Here is a 17,226-nt window from a genome sequence, read left to right on the forward strand (position 1 = left end):
TGGAGTCCAAACCAACCAAAAAACAATTTAAAAATCCTTTAAAATTTTATTAAATTGCAGTTTGACATGATGCTGGGCGTTTTTTTGTGACTCGGCCGAGTCATAACGGAAACGGCCGAGTTGCCGAGTCATTCAATGACTCGGCTGAGTCATGGCTGACTCGGCCAGTCGAATCGTTCCAAAGGCCGGGTCATAGAAAAAGGTATTGGCTCGAATCAACCCGGCCTTAAAACAATGGGCCTCCGGAGGCAGACGCAGGGCCAACGTGAGACAGAGAGGGGCTGGCGCAGTCTAGATTGGGCAGACGCTGGGGTTGTAGAGCAGTTTTGTGTTGAGGAGCTGCTGGATGGATTTTCCAGGGTTTCAGTTAGGAGATTTCTCTCAAACTACGAGGTATAGCTGCTAAGGAAATTCTCTGTTGGGTAGGCCAGTTTTGACACCCAGATTGTACTTTGATATTGCTTAATAAGAAAACCATCAGATAGCTGCACCGGTTTTCCTGCATTGGGTTTTTCCAGGGACATTGGTCCAAAAATAATGGTGTCATGTGGTGTGTTTGTTCTTGTTTCTTTTATTTGCTGATTTGTAATATGTTGAGCATGCACTAGTGTTTATTTTTAGTATTTACTTTATAAATAACTTGTTAAAGAAAAATAACAAGTAGGTAGGAATAAATCAGAAAAAGTGCATGAAGGGTTTCTAACTAAGGAAAAATAGGAACTTCAACATCCCATGCACCTCAAAGCCCTGTCGATGCTCAATATTTACCTCATCCTGTAACACCCCATTGAGAAAAGCGGTCTTCACATCCATTTGGTGAATCTTCTGACCCATCTTTGCTGCTATAGATATCACTGCTCTAATAGAGGTATAACGAGTAACTGGTGTGAAGGTCTCCTCATAGTTAATTGCCTCTACCTGTGAGAACCCCCGTGCCAAAAAACGAGCTTTGAACTTCTCCGTGCTGTCGTCCGCAACATGTTTGATCTTGTAGAGCCGCCTAGAAGTCACCACTAACTTCCCTTCAAGTCTAGACACTATCTTCCACACATCATTCTTGATGATGGAGGCATGCTCCACCATGGCATCCCTCCATATTAGCTGACTAGTAGCCTCCTTGTAGCTAAATGACCCAATTTTCACAACATCTGCGACATAACCACCCAACCTCTCTAGTGCTCAACTCTCTGTCATTGCCACGTGGGTTTCCACATGGGTTTAGAGTGAAGGAAAAGCTCGATTTTCCTTAGATCTGTAGTAGCAAGTAGTGGATTTGCTGGATAGAGGGTTTTGGTGAGAAAATTAGGAAATTCGCAAAGTAGACCTGTGTGTTTGCAGATCTGCAAAGGGCAAGAAGAGAAAAGTGCACAAAGGAGGAAATTTTGAGTATTTCTGAGAGGGTTTCTAGCAACAAAAGGCAGTAACAAACTTGTTAGTTCAACGTGATTTCCAGCAGCAGAAGGTGGTAACAAACTTGTTAGTCTAGTGAGTGCGAGTTTCAAGAAGAGGACTTTTGGGAGGTACAACAAGTTACACAGTAGAAGAACATGCAGTGTGAGTTTCGAGAAGGGCATCAAAGGCAAGTGCAGAAGTATACCTGCACATTCCTGAGGGAGTGCATGTAGCAGAGAGAAGGTCGATTTACCGGAAGGAGAAGGAGATTTCTAGTAGATAGTTCCCCTGTTTATTTGAGTTTCATAAAGATGGCCGCAACATGACTTAGAGATCAAGACAAACTTGACAAAGCCTCAAACTTTGGTGTCTGGAAGGCCAAAATGAAGTTCCTTTTGGATGAGCATGGTCTGAAGGATTTTGTGACAATAGTTGTAGTTGAACCGACAAAACCTATCTAGTATCTCGATTACAAGAAGGATATGGCCAAAGCAAAGAGGATGGTCCTAGATGAGGTATGGGATCATAGTGTCCCACATATTGCAGAGATCGATTATGACAAAGGAAATGTGGGAGGTCATTGTGAAGTTGTACCTAGATCCATCTGAGAATCGCAAAATAATTCTCAAGGAGAAGCTGATAACGACCAAGATGCAGAAGGGTGAATGCGTAACTTCCTATCTCACTAGGATTTAGGGAGTCTGAGATGAGCTTGCAGTTGTTGGAGAAAACCCAACAAATAGTGAACTGGTGCAGACAACACTAAACGGGTTTACCAAGGAATGGTGACCCATTGTTTAGGGGATCATTGGAGCTGCTAGATTGGGAACGCCTATGGAGTAACTTCACTCAGGAGGAGCTAAGGCTCAGTTTAGCAGAAGGTGCTATCAACAATAGTGGCAAGGGACCGAAGGTGGAGAAGGAAGAAGAAAATGTAGCCCTTGCAGGATAGGGAAAAATGAAGAAGGGTCCCAGTCAGGGACAAGACTAAAAAGGAGGAGAGAAGAAGAATAAAGACTTGTTGAAGGTCAAGTGCTTCAGATGTGGGGAGTTTGGTCACTACGTCACCAATGTCCAAAGAGGAAGAAGGACAAGGGGTATCAAACAACAATTTTGGTAGAGATTAACATGTTGACCTCTAAATTGGAGGAATTCGGATTGATAGCAACGATACCTCAATATGGAGGGGGAGCATGATGCTTCAGATTACCAGTATGGGTAGGGTCCATTGGTGAGCAATAGGAAGTCTAGATCCAGTTGTTGTTCACATGGATCAAGACCTTTGCTATGGGAGCCGATAGTCAAAGTAGCAGGGGGATCAAAGAGTCAGGGAGGCCTAGTCACATCTGGTGGGATAGTGCATTGCTAGTTGTAGTTTGATACTTGAGAGGCAGTTGCAGAGTTAGTTGGGTGCAACTAGATGCTCAGAAGGCGGTGCATAACTAGTTGTAGTCAAAGACTCAACGGATAGTTGACACAGTAGATTAGATATTGATTCAGCTATAGTTAGTAGCAGGTAAAGACGTGTATGCGTAGTGGTTGATGGACAATGTTTGCTGGTTCACTTCTTCATAGTGATTTCCAGTGACAGGGAGTTAGATTAGTTGAGATGCGAAGAAAGGAGGTACGACAGAATTGAGACATTAGTAGCGTGGAGCAGTCCAGCAACAACATGTTCCCACAGAGCAACATGTTGCAAATATACCCATTAAAGCTATAGGGAAAGCTAAGTTTGTTTGTTTCAGAGAACAGATGGGTATAGCGGAGAACACCTTCCTTACTAAGAGGGATTGTTAGTTTGTGTAGCATCGAACATGTGTTCTAGTCTCAGATGATGCTAAGAGGTTAAGGAACACTAGATCTCCAAAACCCAGAAAAGGTTTCACGTGATAAGCTTGGGAAACACTTTAATTAAATTAATCTGCCATAATTAAATTATTTCCTAAGTTCAGCTTAGTTAGAGTGGTAAATTAAAGTTAATAAATTAAGGATGTTCGAGATTTCTCTAGAGACTTCTATTGATGAAGTCTTATTGATCTTAGCCATTGATGGAGATTCAATCATTGTCGTTGAAGACTCAACGAGAGATTATAAGAGCAGTTCGAAGGGATGGATAGAGACACATTGAGCATCAGTTGATTAGTGAAAGGCAGAGTGAGCTACCTAGTTTGCAGTCTTCAGCAAGGGCATAATTGAAGCCAAGGAAAGTAGCAAGGGTTCACAACAAGGAGAATTTCCAGAGAAATCCTCAGGTGGATTTCTAGTTTCCAGTGTTAAGGAAGGAAGGCCGAATTATGAAGTCGGGAGGTTGAATTCTATAGTGCGAGTTGCGCAGTTTGCCAGTGCGAGTTGTTGGGAGAGGGATCAATTTAGTTTCTAGTGCCCAAATCAAGTCTTGGGAGGGTTAGCAAATTATTTCTAGAGACAGAGATAGGCAAGACGACTCATCTAGAGGAGTTTTGGAGGCAGATCGAACTTACCAAAGCAGGCAGTGCACATTTCCAGTCGAATTGTGCGAATTAGTTGGGAAGTGTGAGCTTATTGAGGAGGGGCTAGGAGAGTTGCTATGAGGGAAAATATTTTTCCTATATATTTTCTAGTTGAGAAAAAATGTTGGCGCTAAGCCAGGAAGGCTAACAGTTGTAGTTATCTAAATTTGCTGCATAATAAAATAAAGCCTCATTTGTTGCACTGATTTTCCCTTAGGGATTTTTCCGAGGACTTTTAGCCCAAAAATATTGGTGTCTATTTTTATGTGTGTGCATCTATTTCTCTATTCCTGATTTTATAATTTTGCAACGTTTTTATTATGAAGAATGCATCAGTGAATTTATCGTTATTTGTCGTAAATAAATTACAGAAGACACACAAATTGCTAAGAGTTCGAAGATAAATATCCAAGTACATTTGTGGAAATTTCACATGGAATCAAAGAAAGTTGATCAGATCAAAGGCTTAGAGGCGAAATGAAGAGAGACCGTGCAGTTTTAGTGGGAGATCTTAAGCACTTTCTCTAGATCTTGCGCAGGTCGGCCAGGTAGTGCGAGTAGCAGAGATAGAAATTGATTTCTTGTTCAGAGTGAAGGAAGAGCTCAATTTGCCTCAGATCTGTAGTAGCAGGCAATGGATTTGCCGGATAGAGGGTTCTTGTGAGCAGTTCATGAAATTTGCATCTAGGTGTTAAGACTTGCAACAAGGGTTTGCAGTTGCAGATCTACCCTTGGTAGGAAGAGAAAAGCTCACAGAAGAGGAAATTTTCAGTCTTTGTCAGAGGGTTTCCAATTTTCCAATCACTGGAAAGGAGGCTGTGATTTCTAGCAACAAAAGGCAGTGGTAGACTTGTTAGTCTAGCCAGTGCGAGTTTCAGGAGAAGAACTTATGGGAGGTAAAGCAAGTTGTTGAGAAATCTAGGGCATATCAATTAAGTGATTTCTCTTCTATTAGTAACTGCTTGTGAGTGATTTTTACTTCTTTAGATTAGGATCTTCTTTTATTTAGGTTATTAGTGTTCTTCTTCATCAAATAGCTACCAATGTATAAACCATAAAGAGACAAGAGACATAGAATATAGGCTATCAGCTAGGGCCAAAACCTCTCACTCTTTGAGAGGAAAACCCGAACAAATTCTTCTTCTTATAGAGATTCGAATTGATGAATACCAAGACCAAGACCCTTGACCTAGTTGCCACTCGAAGACCAAGCCACCAAGCTTTCTTCCTCTTCCTCGAGTCAACAATAGTCAAACCCTTTTCTTGCTATTACTTTCTCTGCCTCCTTGCTATAATCTATAGGTCTTCAACTTCGACTTTCTCGACCTTCTTACTACAATTTTATAGGTCTCTTTCTCGGCGTCGTTACTGCCAATTTATAGATCTGCAATTGTGCAACAGTGGATATATTTTTAGCCCAAAACAATCATGTCTTCTAGTCCCTCCTCCTTCACTTTTCTCGACCTGTACTTAACTTGTACACACTTCTCTAATAGGTGCTCTTTCTCGGCGTCGTTACTGCCAATTTCTGCAATTGTTAATGGCACACTGACACTGTCACTTCACACTCTCCGACACTGAATTTCTTTGTGTTCTGAGATTAGGGTTTGTCTAAGTGTCTATAACTAGCGGACATGACTTTCGGTGAACTGACATGTTCTTTTTATGAATATTTTATTATTTCTTTGAAGCCGACCTGTAGGAGGATGCTTGTGCTTGTCTTGGAGGGTTGTTTGACACTTCTATTGACTCATATACAAGTGTCTCATGCCCAAGTAGGGTCCTTCATACATGACGTTGACTAAATTTGACTTTTATGACTAGATGACCCAATCCTTAAAGCTCACAATGGGAGCAATTACTAAAATAAAATTCCTTGCTCATGAAAACCATGAGACAAGCATTACATAAATTTATTTTTCTTTCTTTTCAGCAATTAGATTAAATCATAATTACACATGTGATTATGAAGATCGAAGCTAGTTACTTTTCAACACTCCCTCTTAACTAGGGAGGTATTCATAATGGTACTTGGTCATTCTCAATTTGAAGAATTTCTCATAAGAAGAGTTAGATTGGTAACCCATATGTATAGCATCTTATTAATCAGCATTGTCACATAGCAAGGCCTTGACTAACAACCCTATCTCTCCACGAGATTTGAGCACAATGCCAGGGAGACCAATGATGTATAGACACCCTTATCATTGTGTCCCTTAGAACATACCCCACTCGGGTTCTCAGGGTGTGTTCCACTGAGACTATTCTTATCTTGGATTTCCAATCCTCAAAGAATATCGGTCGTCAACGACTACTCTTATCTTGGATTCCTTAATACATCCTCAAAGAGCATAAGATGCTAAATGCTTACCCAATCCTCCATTTTGTCTTCCCAAGTGAAGACAAGAATGGTATGTCTATCTCTCCCTCTTAATTAGGGAGGACATACCTATTCCAATAAAGGAATGTACTCATTCTTACAAAAGGAATGTACCTAAGCTCCTCTGAAATTGGATTTTTTCTAACAGGCCGATGTGTCCTGTATCAGCGAATCGGACACGATTCGTGCCAATTCGTGTCCAATTGGGACAGGATCGAATCTGGATCGTGTCCCGATTTCTGGACACGAATCCAGAAAAAGGGACCTGCACGGCCATAAAAGGGCAAAAATCCCTCTTCTTTGCATCATTTTCACTCATCTTTTTTGCAATAGTTGGGCTGTGGGTTTTGCTATGAGGAGTTTGGAGCAAGGAGAAAAGGGTGTGGAGTGTTTTCAAGGAGATTCAAGCAACATGTAAGTGCTTTTCCTCTCTATTTTTGTGCATGTTTTGTTTATTTTTTTTACAGTATTCATGGCTCAATCAAGGGCAACAGGTAAGGGGAAGAATGTCCCCATTGGAGACGCCCCTCCTCCCCCAATTTCATCAGAGTCTGCTGCAAGTATTCCCTCCATTGCAAGTAATGTTGAGGGAAGATTTCCTCCTAAAGGTGACATTAAGAAATATTCCTTGTGGAAATATGTCACAAGAGAGGATGGGCTAAGTAGCAAGGTGAAGGGAGGAGGCAATGTGAATTGGAGATGCAAATTCAAGGAAATAAATTATTTTTGTAATCTTGCTATATGGGTTTCATAAGCAAGAAGTGTCTCTAGGTAAAAGACTTCTTGATGTCTTTAGGATTTATTTTTATGTCAAAGAATCATGTCATGAGTCCATGTAAATGTATACAAGTCTTCAACAAGCGTAGAAGCCCTCCAAGACCAAAATCAACGCCTCAAATCAAGCCTTCCGAAGTCTGCAAGCAAAGCAAGAAAGAAATGATCATGTCGGCTCAAATAAATAAATTAAATGTATTAATATATGTCATGTTGGCTTGAAGCATAGACATGTCGGTTCATAAGGTAATGTCGGCTCAATTATATGTACACAACCACTATAAATACCCTGTTGGGGTATCCACAAATGGGAAAGAAAGAATTCACATATACCTCTAAGATCTTCTCATAAGGAAGCTGCAGTCAAGGGTAATGAAGCCGCAGTCAGGGTAATGGAGCCACAATCAAAGTAATGGAGTCACAGTCAAGGTTGTTCGATCCGCAGTAAGGGTTGAAGGAGTCACAGTCAAAGTAATGGAGCCGTAGTAAGGGTTGAAGGAGCCGCAATCAAAGTAATGGAGCCGCAGTCAAGGTCGCTGGAGCTGCAATAAGGGTTGATGGAGCTGCAGTCAAGGTCAAGGAGCCGCAGTCAATAGCTGCAGTCAGATCCGCATTGAGGTAAGGCATGTCTAATGGTTCAAGCTGCCTCCTCGGATGGGTACAATGAGCAAGAGGACCAAGGCTTGTCACCCTGTCGGCATACTTGTAAGTTGAAGGAGCAGTCCAGATTATTCTTGGATGAATGAAAGGAAACCATATGGTATGGTATCTCTGTAATCTTCAAGCACAGTATTGGAAATACAGTGATAAGATCTCATACGCATGGCAGACTTAGAATAATGCTCTCACTACAGTGACAATAAATGAATCTATATATATATAAGGAGATCTTACTTGGTCTAATCCTGAAGATGTTACTGCAGTCTCGGCATGTCTACAGATTTGGGTGCAGGATCTCGATGACTAGGTGCAGTCATGAATGAAGCAGAGATTCATATTCTAGAAGACAGTCTAGAATGTCCTTCTCGGAGGTGTGAAATCTCGGATGAGGTACAGTAAGGTACCTCTGTTATAACATGGTTACAACCTCAGTCAAGGATCACAAGAAGTATTACAATCCATGTAGGATGAAAGAAGCAGTGCAGTGAAGTGCCATCATGATGCAGAGATCCTAAAGTCATCCATGATGTAACAATGATGAACTTAATGATATTGCTACCGCAATGAAGTTATCAATGGTGTCAGAGGAGCAACAAGATGATGATCTCAGCAGTGCTCAAGGGAGAGGATTGATATCTTGGTCTTGGAGAGGTAGAGTGTGTCAAGGGTCATGGTCTTGGTGTTCGTCAATGGAATCTCTATAAGAAGAATTTACGCGTGGGTTTTCCTCTCCAAGCGGGAGAGGTTTTGGCGCTGACAGAAAGCCAAAACATTTGTGTTCTTGTCTCTTTTGTTTTTGATAGCAGTTTGATGAAGCTAACAAACATACTGATAATGAAGTAACCATCAAGCTAATATAAATTGTTTAAATGTTTTCACAAATTGTTATCATGTAACAAAGAATCATCTTAATTATGCATGCCTTAGATTCTTCAACAACTTTATCACTTTATATTTTGTACCATGTACTTTTTCTCCACATAAAGATAACTTTAAAACATAAAGTGGCTTTAATGTTAAAAGTACATAGTACATAAGGTACTTTATAAAATCACTTTATCATGACTTTAATATAACTCATAAAGTCGCATGCTAAAAAGGTGTTTTAAAGTGTTTACCTAGGAAAAAAGGCAAATGCACTAGGAAACACCTCCTTGGTACCTTTTTCTTCAACAATATCCAAGAACATGCCTTCTTTGAATCCCAAAATGATGTCTCCACAACAAAATCTAGTCTCCAATAGCCAAAATCCACATATGATCACATGTCCACAAGTAGCGAAGTACAACAAAGTAAGTCGAGTCTCTTCTAGAGAGGCGGAAATCTGCAAACGTTATGATGAACAAATGATAGAGGTGATCCTTTACTTATATGAGGTTGATCCCCTCTACTTATTGATTGCAAGCCCATACACAAGTTTGATTTTTGAGTAGACAAAGTAAAATTGGGTTACAAGCCAGCCCACTAGCTCAACAATAAAATATGCCAATAGAAGCCCACAGATGTGAGATGTAAGCCCCTCTAAAATGGATGATATCATGCTCTTTTATGGCTCAAAATGCTCCATCAATGCATTGGAAATGATACAAAGCTCTCCAAGCATCACGATCATTCTCAATTTGATGGAAGGTTCTTAAATCAAGCCTCAAAGCATCTCCATGTGTCCAAAATCGAGCTGTGGTTGCCTCGCATCATCTCCATGAGTGTTAAGTAGACAACATCGTGCTCTTTGTCTCCAATGATGGGGCTCTATCAGGTGCAACAATCCCTCCTCAATCATCGTGGGGGATGACCATCCTCATTTGGGCTCTAAATCAAAGTATGCCCATCAATTAATGTTAAGGCTAGCTTGGGGGCATTCTTAGGTACATTGGTACACCATTAAGAATCCTCCATGCCAAGCAAGCGAAGTTCAGTATTCTGGCATCTGGGGGTGCTCAGATCATTAAAGTGCCCAATGGTCTGCTATAAAGGGGAAATGTTGCATCTGCTAGATCATCATACTCTGGGAGTGTAATATGGCTTGAGCATCATCTGGAGTAGGGTGCCCTCAAGGGTTCAACTGCTTTAGATCACCTAGTGAAACCATCTCAAACTCAAGTGAAAACAACCATTCATTAGAGACTAAGATCATAAATGCATCTAAGTGGATCATACTTAAGTGTTAAGGGCATATTAATACTTCAAACTGGGATCACCTTCAAATATCTAACTAGACCAAGTCTCGTAAAAAAGTTCCCTACCTTTGTAGGGGTGGCTAAGTAGTTGACCCTAGTAGATGCTTCTAGCCCCTAAGGCGAGGTGGCATCTCCAAGGTCAGCCCTTCAATCCATAGGTGTTAGTGAAAGTAGGTGGAAATGGAGTGAAAGGACTTCATGGCCAAGTGCCACGGTCAGGTTCCAACTAATGAGAGTCCACATCCTAAGTGTGTAGATGTAATGGAGGGAGCAATCAGGAGGCATGAGTTACCCCTTTTGGCTTGCTTTTTCCACCTCTCTGGTTTGCCTTTTATTTATTTTTATAATGCTTTTTCTTTGTTGCATAGCTCAAGGATCAAAGATTTCTCTTTATGATATGGCATTTGTTTTAACTCTTAAGGTGAGGTAGTTTATCGCTCATCAGGGTTGGGACCTATAAGGGTTCCTTTTGATTGGCTTGCTTTTTCCACCTCTCTAGTTTTCCTTTTATTTATTTTTGATAATGATTTTTATTTGGTGCATAGCTCAAGGATCAAAGATTTCTCTTTATGATATGGCATTTGTTTTAACTCTTAAGGTGAGGTAGTTTATCGCTCATCAGGGTTGGGACCTGCAAGGGTTTGCTTAAGAATCGAGTGATGGCTAATGAGAGGCGTAGAGCTCATGCTAGGCTTCTGCCCACGCGCTAACTTATGTCCTGACCATATTTTGCATTTTGACTTTTCTTTTTCTTTCATTATGGTCATCTTATGTTTTTTCATTCTTTTAGCTGCATTAACCTCCAAGGCAATGTTCTCCGACCCGACTCAAAGATGCGGATATGTGAATGCCAAATCCCAATGAATTGATGATAGCTAACCCGTGTTGGAAGAATCACCGCACCTCTATAGAATCCGTAATTTCCACCCTGGGCATCCTAGTCACTGTTTGTTACGTTTACCAAAACCTGCGGGTTTTGGTGTAACGACAAACCTCCACATGGTATCAGAGCTTGGACCCAGGTTCGATTCCCCCGAGTTGCATTTGAGGGGGGGTGTTGGAAGAATCACCACACCTCTATAGAATCCGTAATTTCCACCCTGGGGATCCTAGTCACTGTTTGTTACGTTTACCAAAACCTGCGGGTTTTGGTGTAACGGCAAACCTCCACAACCCGAAGAATGGAGATGATATCAAAGGGAATAATGTGACATGGAAAATGTTAAGTATGGAAAAGGAAAATGGAGAGACTACTTCAATCCAAGTTTTCCAAGTAGTGTCCCTCCTTTAACCCTAAGGCTACAGGGGGAGGTCACTTGGACTAGGGTTAAAGATTAACTCCTTTGGTAAGATCAGTCAATCATCCAGATCACTGCTTTATTTACTAAATGCCCAAAACATTAAACAAAAGCACTCGATTGCAAAATAATCAATGTACCTGTTGAGTGGTAGCCCACCTTCATTCTAGAGGAATGCCAGATGGTAAGAGGTGCATGACTGGTGCAGATGGCTAAGGAAACTAACATATATCATCATCAATGAGCAAATGCATACGGCTGTTTGCTGGCTAGCTTTTCCAGTAGGAGAATAGTTTTCTCCTATAGGGTTACCCATTTTGGTTTGTAACACTGTACAACATGTATCTGCAGTTGTATAGTGGGCTGATATGGTCCAATTTGCCCTTTTAATTGTTTAAAAAAAATATTGCTTAGTTATTATGTTTTTAAAATACTTTTTCAAAGATTTCCAGAAGCCTTTAAAGATAAAAGATTTCTTATAAAAGAAGTTGTCCCTTTATTTATTTTATGTTTCTCATTTAAATGTTCTTGGGCCTTGGCACTTGCTCATTTATTTTTGAATATGTATCTGCATTCTAAATTATAGTGTTAATAGTTAAAGTTTAAATGTTTTCTTTCAAAATTTCAATATAATTTGCATATCCCCATTTCCTAATTTTTGGATGTTCATGTTTTGAACACGTTTTTCTCAAACTATGGGGTAGATTTTATTTTGGTGATTCATGGCCCTAAATTTTTTGGACTCTATTTTGTGCATTAATGATCATTTTCTGGATCAAAAAATTGCAAATGTTTGCAGTGCTTTGATGTTCTACTTGTTGAAAGCTCTCAAATGGTCCAAAGAGCACCTTCGTCAAGGTTTGCATGAGGAAGTTATACATCCTGCAAATTGACCTATGCTTCGACCACTGCAATACCAAGTGGATGCCATGCTAATGCTCATTTTTCATGCATGTGCATTGTGAAGTTAGTCATGTATGGACTTTTGAGAAGATTCTAGAGGGTTCAAAACCCTAACCTAATCCAAAGTTGGGGCATGCAATAAACCTAACTGTAACCCTAGACAACTAGCAGGATGTGTTAAATATTGAACTCCAAGAAATGAAGGGCTTCCCATTCCTATTATGTTGATTTTTTGTTTCATAGATAAGTAGAGCAAAGGAGTCATATTTTGAGCAAAACAGAGAAAGTGGAAGACACTATAGTAGTGATTTAAGGTGCAGTGTCTGTTGTCACTCCATTATGATTCCATCTTTTTTTGTATTTTGCATTTTATATTTGAGAACAAAAGAGCAAGGCACAATCCTCATATTCTTGTTGTTTATTCCATATTTGGTTTCCCAAGGTGCATCTTGTGTTGATTGTGTTGACGGTGTGTTCTTTTTATTGTTGTAGCTTCTCTTTTATATTCTTAATTTCTTAGTTCATTTCAGTGTTTTGAGAGCTATATTTATAATATTACATTTGTAATTGGAACTAAACACTTTAAAATAGAAGATAACTTCATATTATTTTGCTGTAACTGGTAAGACCTATTGTGAGAAGCTGTCTAGTGGAATATCCATGACAATTTATCAATCAAAGGATGTGCAGGGAAACTTTCATTGAAGATTCATCCATGCTACTTAGGGAGATTTTGGCCTTATTAGAAGTAACTAAATTTGTCTTACTTCTGATTGTGACTTGCAGGTATTGCTTTTCTCAACAATGACCCGGTTATTAGATGTGATGGAAGACTACCTGACATTGAAATGTTATCGTTATCTTCGCCTGGATGGTCACACTTCTGGAGTCGACAGAGGAGCCCTCATTGAGCAGTTCAACAGACCTGATTCTGATGCATTCTTATTTCTACTCAGGTATCTTGCATGCTTGTTCTTCTTGATTACAAAATACCATATACAAATCGATGGTTATGCTTTATACTTCTAATTTATATATGCAGTGATAGAGTGCTTTTTTTGGAGTTTATATTGATGCATTGGTATTTTTGTTGCATTCAGTTAAGGAGTGCAGATCCAAGCAAATAATAAATCTTGTTTTTATAGTTAGAATCTAGATTTTGGAATATTTTAATTTTTCAGAAACTCCTAAAATTTGATCCATTTCTCTGCAGCATCCGAGCAGGAGGTGTTGGAATAAATCTGCAAGCTGCTGATACAGTCATCATATTTGACACTGACTGGAATCCTCAGGTTGGAAAAGATGAAGAATGAGGGCAATAATTTGTTCCATTTATGATTCTAGTGATTTTGTTTTTTCCTATATTGAGGTTCAAATAGTACTCACACTAAGTCTGAAACACCACATTGCACATTTTTGATCAGATTATATTGTTTACATTTCAGGTCGATTTACAGGCACAAGCAAGGGCTCATAGGATTGGTCAAAAGCGTGATGTACTTGTGCTACGTTTAGAAACGGTAACATAGATTTGTCTCTTGCTATTTTATAAAACCATTTCCAAAGATCTTATGTAGCAAAATCAGACAAGCTGGTGAGAAGTCATATGTACCATCACATTGAAATTACCAATTCGACTGTAATATCAAGAGCGTAATCTAAGTTTGAGCACAATAATCACTTCTTGCATGAGTTGATATTTGAAAATGTAAAATATGCCCTCCGTCCATTTTTTACTATGTGATTACTTATTTGATTGATATTGTTGGATTAGGTTCATAGTGTTGAAGAACAAGTTAGGGCTGCAGCAGAGCATAAACTTGGAGTAGCGAATCAAAGCATTACTGCTGGATTCTTTGACAATAACACAAGGTTTTTTCTTATTTACATTACCTATTTTAGAAATCAGTTTATATGGTTATCTGCAGCTGCAGGAGTTGAGTTTAGTAATATGAAACTGAATCTTTGTTGGAGTTAGTGCATGCTGAAAAGTTCTGTGGGTGTCACTGCAGTGCAGAAGATCGAAGAGAGTACTTGGAAGGTCTTTTAAGAGGGTCAAAGAAAGAAGAAGTTGCTGGTGTGCTAGATGATGAAGCTCTGAATTATATTTTAGCTCGCAGGTTATCAACAGGACTAAAATAATGACTAATGTGTTGTGTATTCTTTAATCTTATTTTCTAGCTTTAATATCTCCAGATATGGATGACTGACATTTGTGTGTTCATGTTGATGGTTTGTCGATAATGAAAATTAGTTCCATATTTTCTTTCTGCTAAATGGTGCCTTTGCACCTTTCTGAATGAACATAGGAATGCTTATTAAGTATACCCTCATGAAAACAATATATATTCTGCAGTGACGAGGAGATTGACATCTTTGAGGCTGTTGATAAGAAGAGGCATGAAGTGGAACAGGTTGCGCTTCCTACACTTGTCTTAGAGTCTTCACTGCTTTTCTTATTTGTGTCAATCATCTCAAGCATTTATTGGGGTACATTTTGCCTGATTTAGCAAATTTTTGTATATGATGTCTAACAGGCTGCCTGGTTGAACTGCATACAAGGAAAGGATGGTGGGGATTCAATGCCAATGCCTCCACGTTTGGTAGGGGAAGAAGAGTTGAGGCCTTTCATTATGGCCATGCAGGCACATGAGACTGCAAACTCAGGTGCAAGGAAGAAACTAGGGAGTTCGCTGGCCCCAGATGTTCAACACTATGGAAGGGGTAAACGAGCCAGAGAGGTTAGTTGATGGGGTTTGGTAGTAATATTTATCTGTATTATTATCCCTGTCTGATGGAGTATGTATTGCAGCATTTTACATGCTTGTGCTTTTTATCTCAGGTGCGGTCATATGGCGATCAGTTAACAGAAGAAGAATTTGAAAGGCTTTGTCAAGTTGGACCTCCAGAGCCCCCCAAAAATCATGATTCAGGAAAAGATATCCACAAAACCAAAAATGCAGATAGACTTCCGACAGTGACAGATACTGAAATAGTACCGGTAAAGCGAGGCCGAGGTAGACCCAGGAGAAAAAGTGATACATCTGTCTTGTCAGCAGGTTCAGCGAAACCCAGTATTGGTGGCAGTTCTTCAGATAAACCAGTATCAGGTTGTATTGGGGAAATCGGTGGCCATCTTAATACATCTCACCCATCCAAGGTACAAAATCAACATGCTGAATCTGCAGTTACTAATACATCTTCCCCCTCCACGATACAAAGTCAAAATATGGAAACTGCAGTCATTTATACATCTTGCCCCTCCAAGGCACAATATCAAAATGCAGGGACTGCAGTCACAGATACATCTTGCCCCGCCGAGGCACAGAATCAGAATGCTATAACTGCAGTCACTATTACATCCTGCCCCTCTATGGTGCAAGATCAAAGTGCTGAAAGTGCAGTCACTAGTGTGTCTTTCCTGTCAAAGGTAGGACATGAAAATACCGTAACAGCACTCACTAATACATCATGCTCCTCCACTGTACAAAATCAAAATGCTGAAAATACATCCTTCCTTTTCAAGGAACAAAATCAAAATGTTGGCACTGCAGTCAATACATTGCACCCCACTAACGTACAAAATATAAATGTGGAAACAGCAGTCATCAATGCATCTTGCCCCTCTAACGTACAAAATCAAATTGCTGAAATTGCAAGCACTGATATATCTTGCCCCTCCAAGTTACAAAATCAAAATATTGAAACTGTAGTCATGAATACATCTTTCCCCTCGGTACAAAATGAAACTGCTGAAACTGCAGTCACTTCAGTTGAAACTAAATCTGAACATGCAGCCATGTATGCTGAAAAGTCGGAAACAGTTGATGAAACTACAAAAGCTGATAAACAAGAAAATGTTAGAATTGAGGAGAGGGCCAGTTCTAATGTTATAGATTTAGAAGGGACAAAACAAAATTTGATATCTGATGTGACTGATGAGCATATGCCAGAGAAACAGGATGTTGACAAAGAAAACAGTAAGGATGATTTTGACACTGATCAGCATTCAAGGTTGACAACACATTTGTTGGTTTCAAATGTCATACAAGTTGGAAATGATCCTGAAAACACTTCAGAGGCCCATATGCTTGAGGAGTTGCAGCCAGATACAATTGTTGACAAGGAAATACAAAGCTCAGAGCACCAAATGGATACTTCTGGACCTGATTGTGTTCTAGATGGAACAGGAAATGGATACTTTGAAACCACCAATCCAGCTCATTCAGTAGCTTCTCCTGCGGAACACCAAATAAAAAAGCCAATCAAGGATCCTGAAGTTGTTGCTGCAGATTTAGAAATGACCAGTGCAATGGATGTAAGTACAGAATGATTCATATTTCACTGGGTTACAATTCAAGATTTTAACAGGGAATCAAAACCCTTACACTGTTCCTGCTATAACATAAGCAGCTTGATCTGTGATCAGAATCACAAGACATCATTGGATATGAGCATAGTGGCAGAAAAATTGCGAGTGGTTAAGGAATAGAAACAATATACCAAAAGACTCCAGGAAAATAGAAACTGAGATTGGCCAGGTGATAAAATCATGTCTGCTGTCAGAGGGGACTACAAAGTAAAAATATGTTCTCATGAGTTGCATGTTATATGTATACAATATAGTTTTGATGTTTCATTAGACAATCAGGTGCAATTACAGCAGTTCAACAAGAACACTTGTCGGCCTAGGCCAGAAACTGCTGAGATAATTGCCCATCTCAAATTTTTCTATCTACTTGACTGGGTTTGGTTACTAAAATAGACAAGTCAGAAAACATCCTATATTCAGGGGATGGACAGTTCTATGCATTGTATAGTGGCTTTTACTCAAGCTCTCCTATGTCCCAGGTTTGGTAGCTAATAAAATTTCATATTTCAAATTATACATTGTTCTCTTAAAAGTCAGAAGAAGAATACACATGGGATGTGGAGATCCCGGCTTCACTACATTGAAATATGAACTGTTATTCTAAGTGCTCCCAGACCAATAAACAGGTTCATTGCCTTACTGATGTTACCCTTTGCGATTTGCCAAATCGGTATTCCTATTCACTTGGCTGATGATGGTCTTCTAAGTTCTCATGGATTTAGACTTCATACATCCCCTCCTACAGGGGGTTTTGCCCTACTTAACGTAAACCTGTGAATTT

At 39.7% G+C, this 17,226-nt stretch overlaps 1 protein-coding gene across 4 annotated transcripts in view; it reads left to right on the forward strand.

The window, feature by feature from the left end:
* The window catches only part of LOC149140382 (uncharacterized), a 241,685-nt gene extending 224,726 nt beyond the window's left edge, over positions 1-16,959 (forward strand). For all 4 annotated transcript variants that reach the window (XM_089449709.1, XM_089449710.1, XM_089449711.1 and 1 more), the window contains 8 exons: positions 12,860-13,029; positions 13,287-13,365; positions 13,519-13,593; positions 13,848-13,945; positions 14,086-14,193; positions 14,430-14,487; positions 14,611-14,814; positions 14,916-16,959. In XM_089449709.1, coding sequence (XP_089305835.1) covers positions 12,860-13,029; positions 13,287-13,365; positions 13,519-13,593; positions 13,848-13,945; positions 14,086-14,193; positions 14,430-14,487; positions 14,611-14,814; positions 14,916-16,406 — 2,283 coding nt within the window. In that variant the 3' untranslated portion in view covers positions 16,407-16,959. The remainder of the gene's footprint in view (positions 1-12,859; positions 13,030-13,286; positions 13,366-13,518; positions 13,594-13,847; positions 13,946-14,085; positions 14,194-14,429; positions 14,488-14,610; positions 14,815-14,915) is intronic.
* The last annotated feature ends 267 nt before the right edge of the window (positions 16,960-17,226 follow it).

The sequence above is a fragment of the Pinus tabuliformis genome, chromosome X, assembly GCF_031772625.1.
Source record: "Pinus tabuliformis cultivar Carrire ecotype Pingquan chromosome X, CPIR1, whole genome shotgun sequence".
NCBI classification, from domain to species: Eukaryota; Viridiplantae; Streptophyta; class Pinopsida; order Pinales; family Pinaceae; genus Pinus; species Pinus tabuliformis.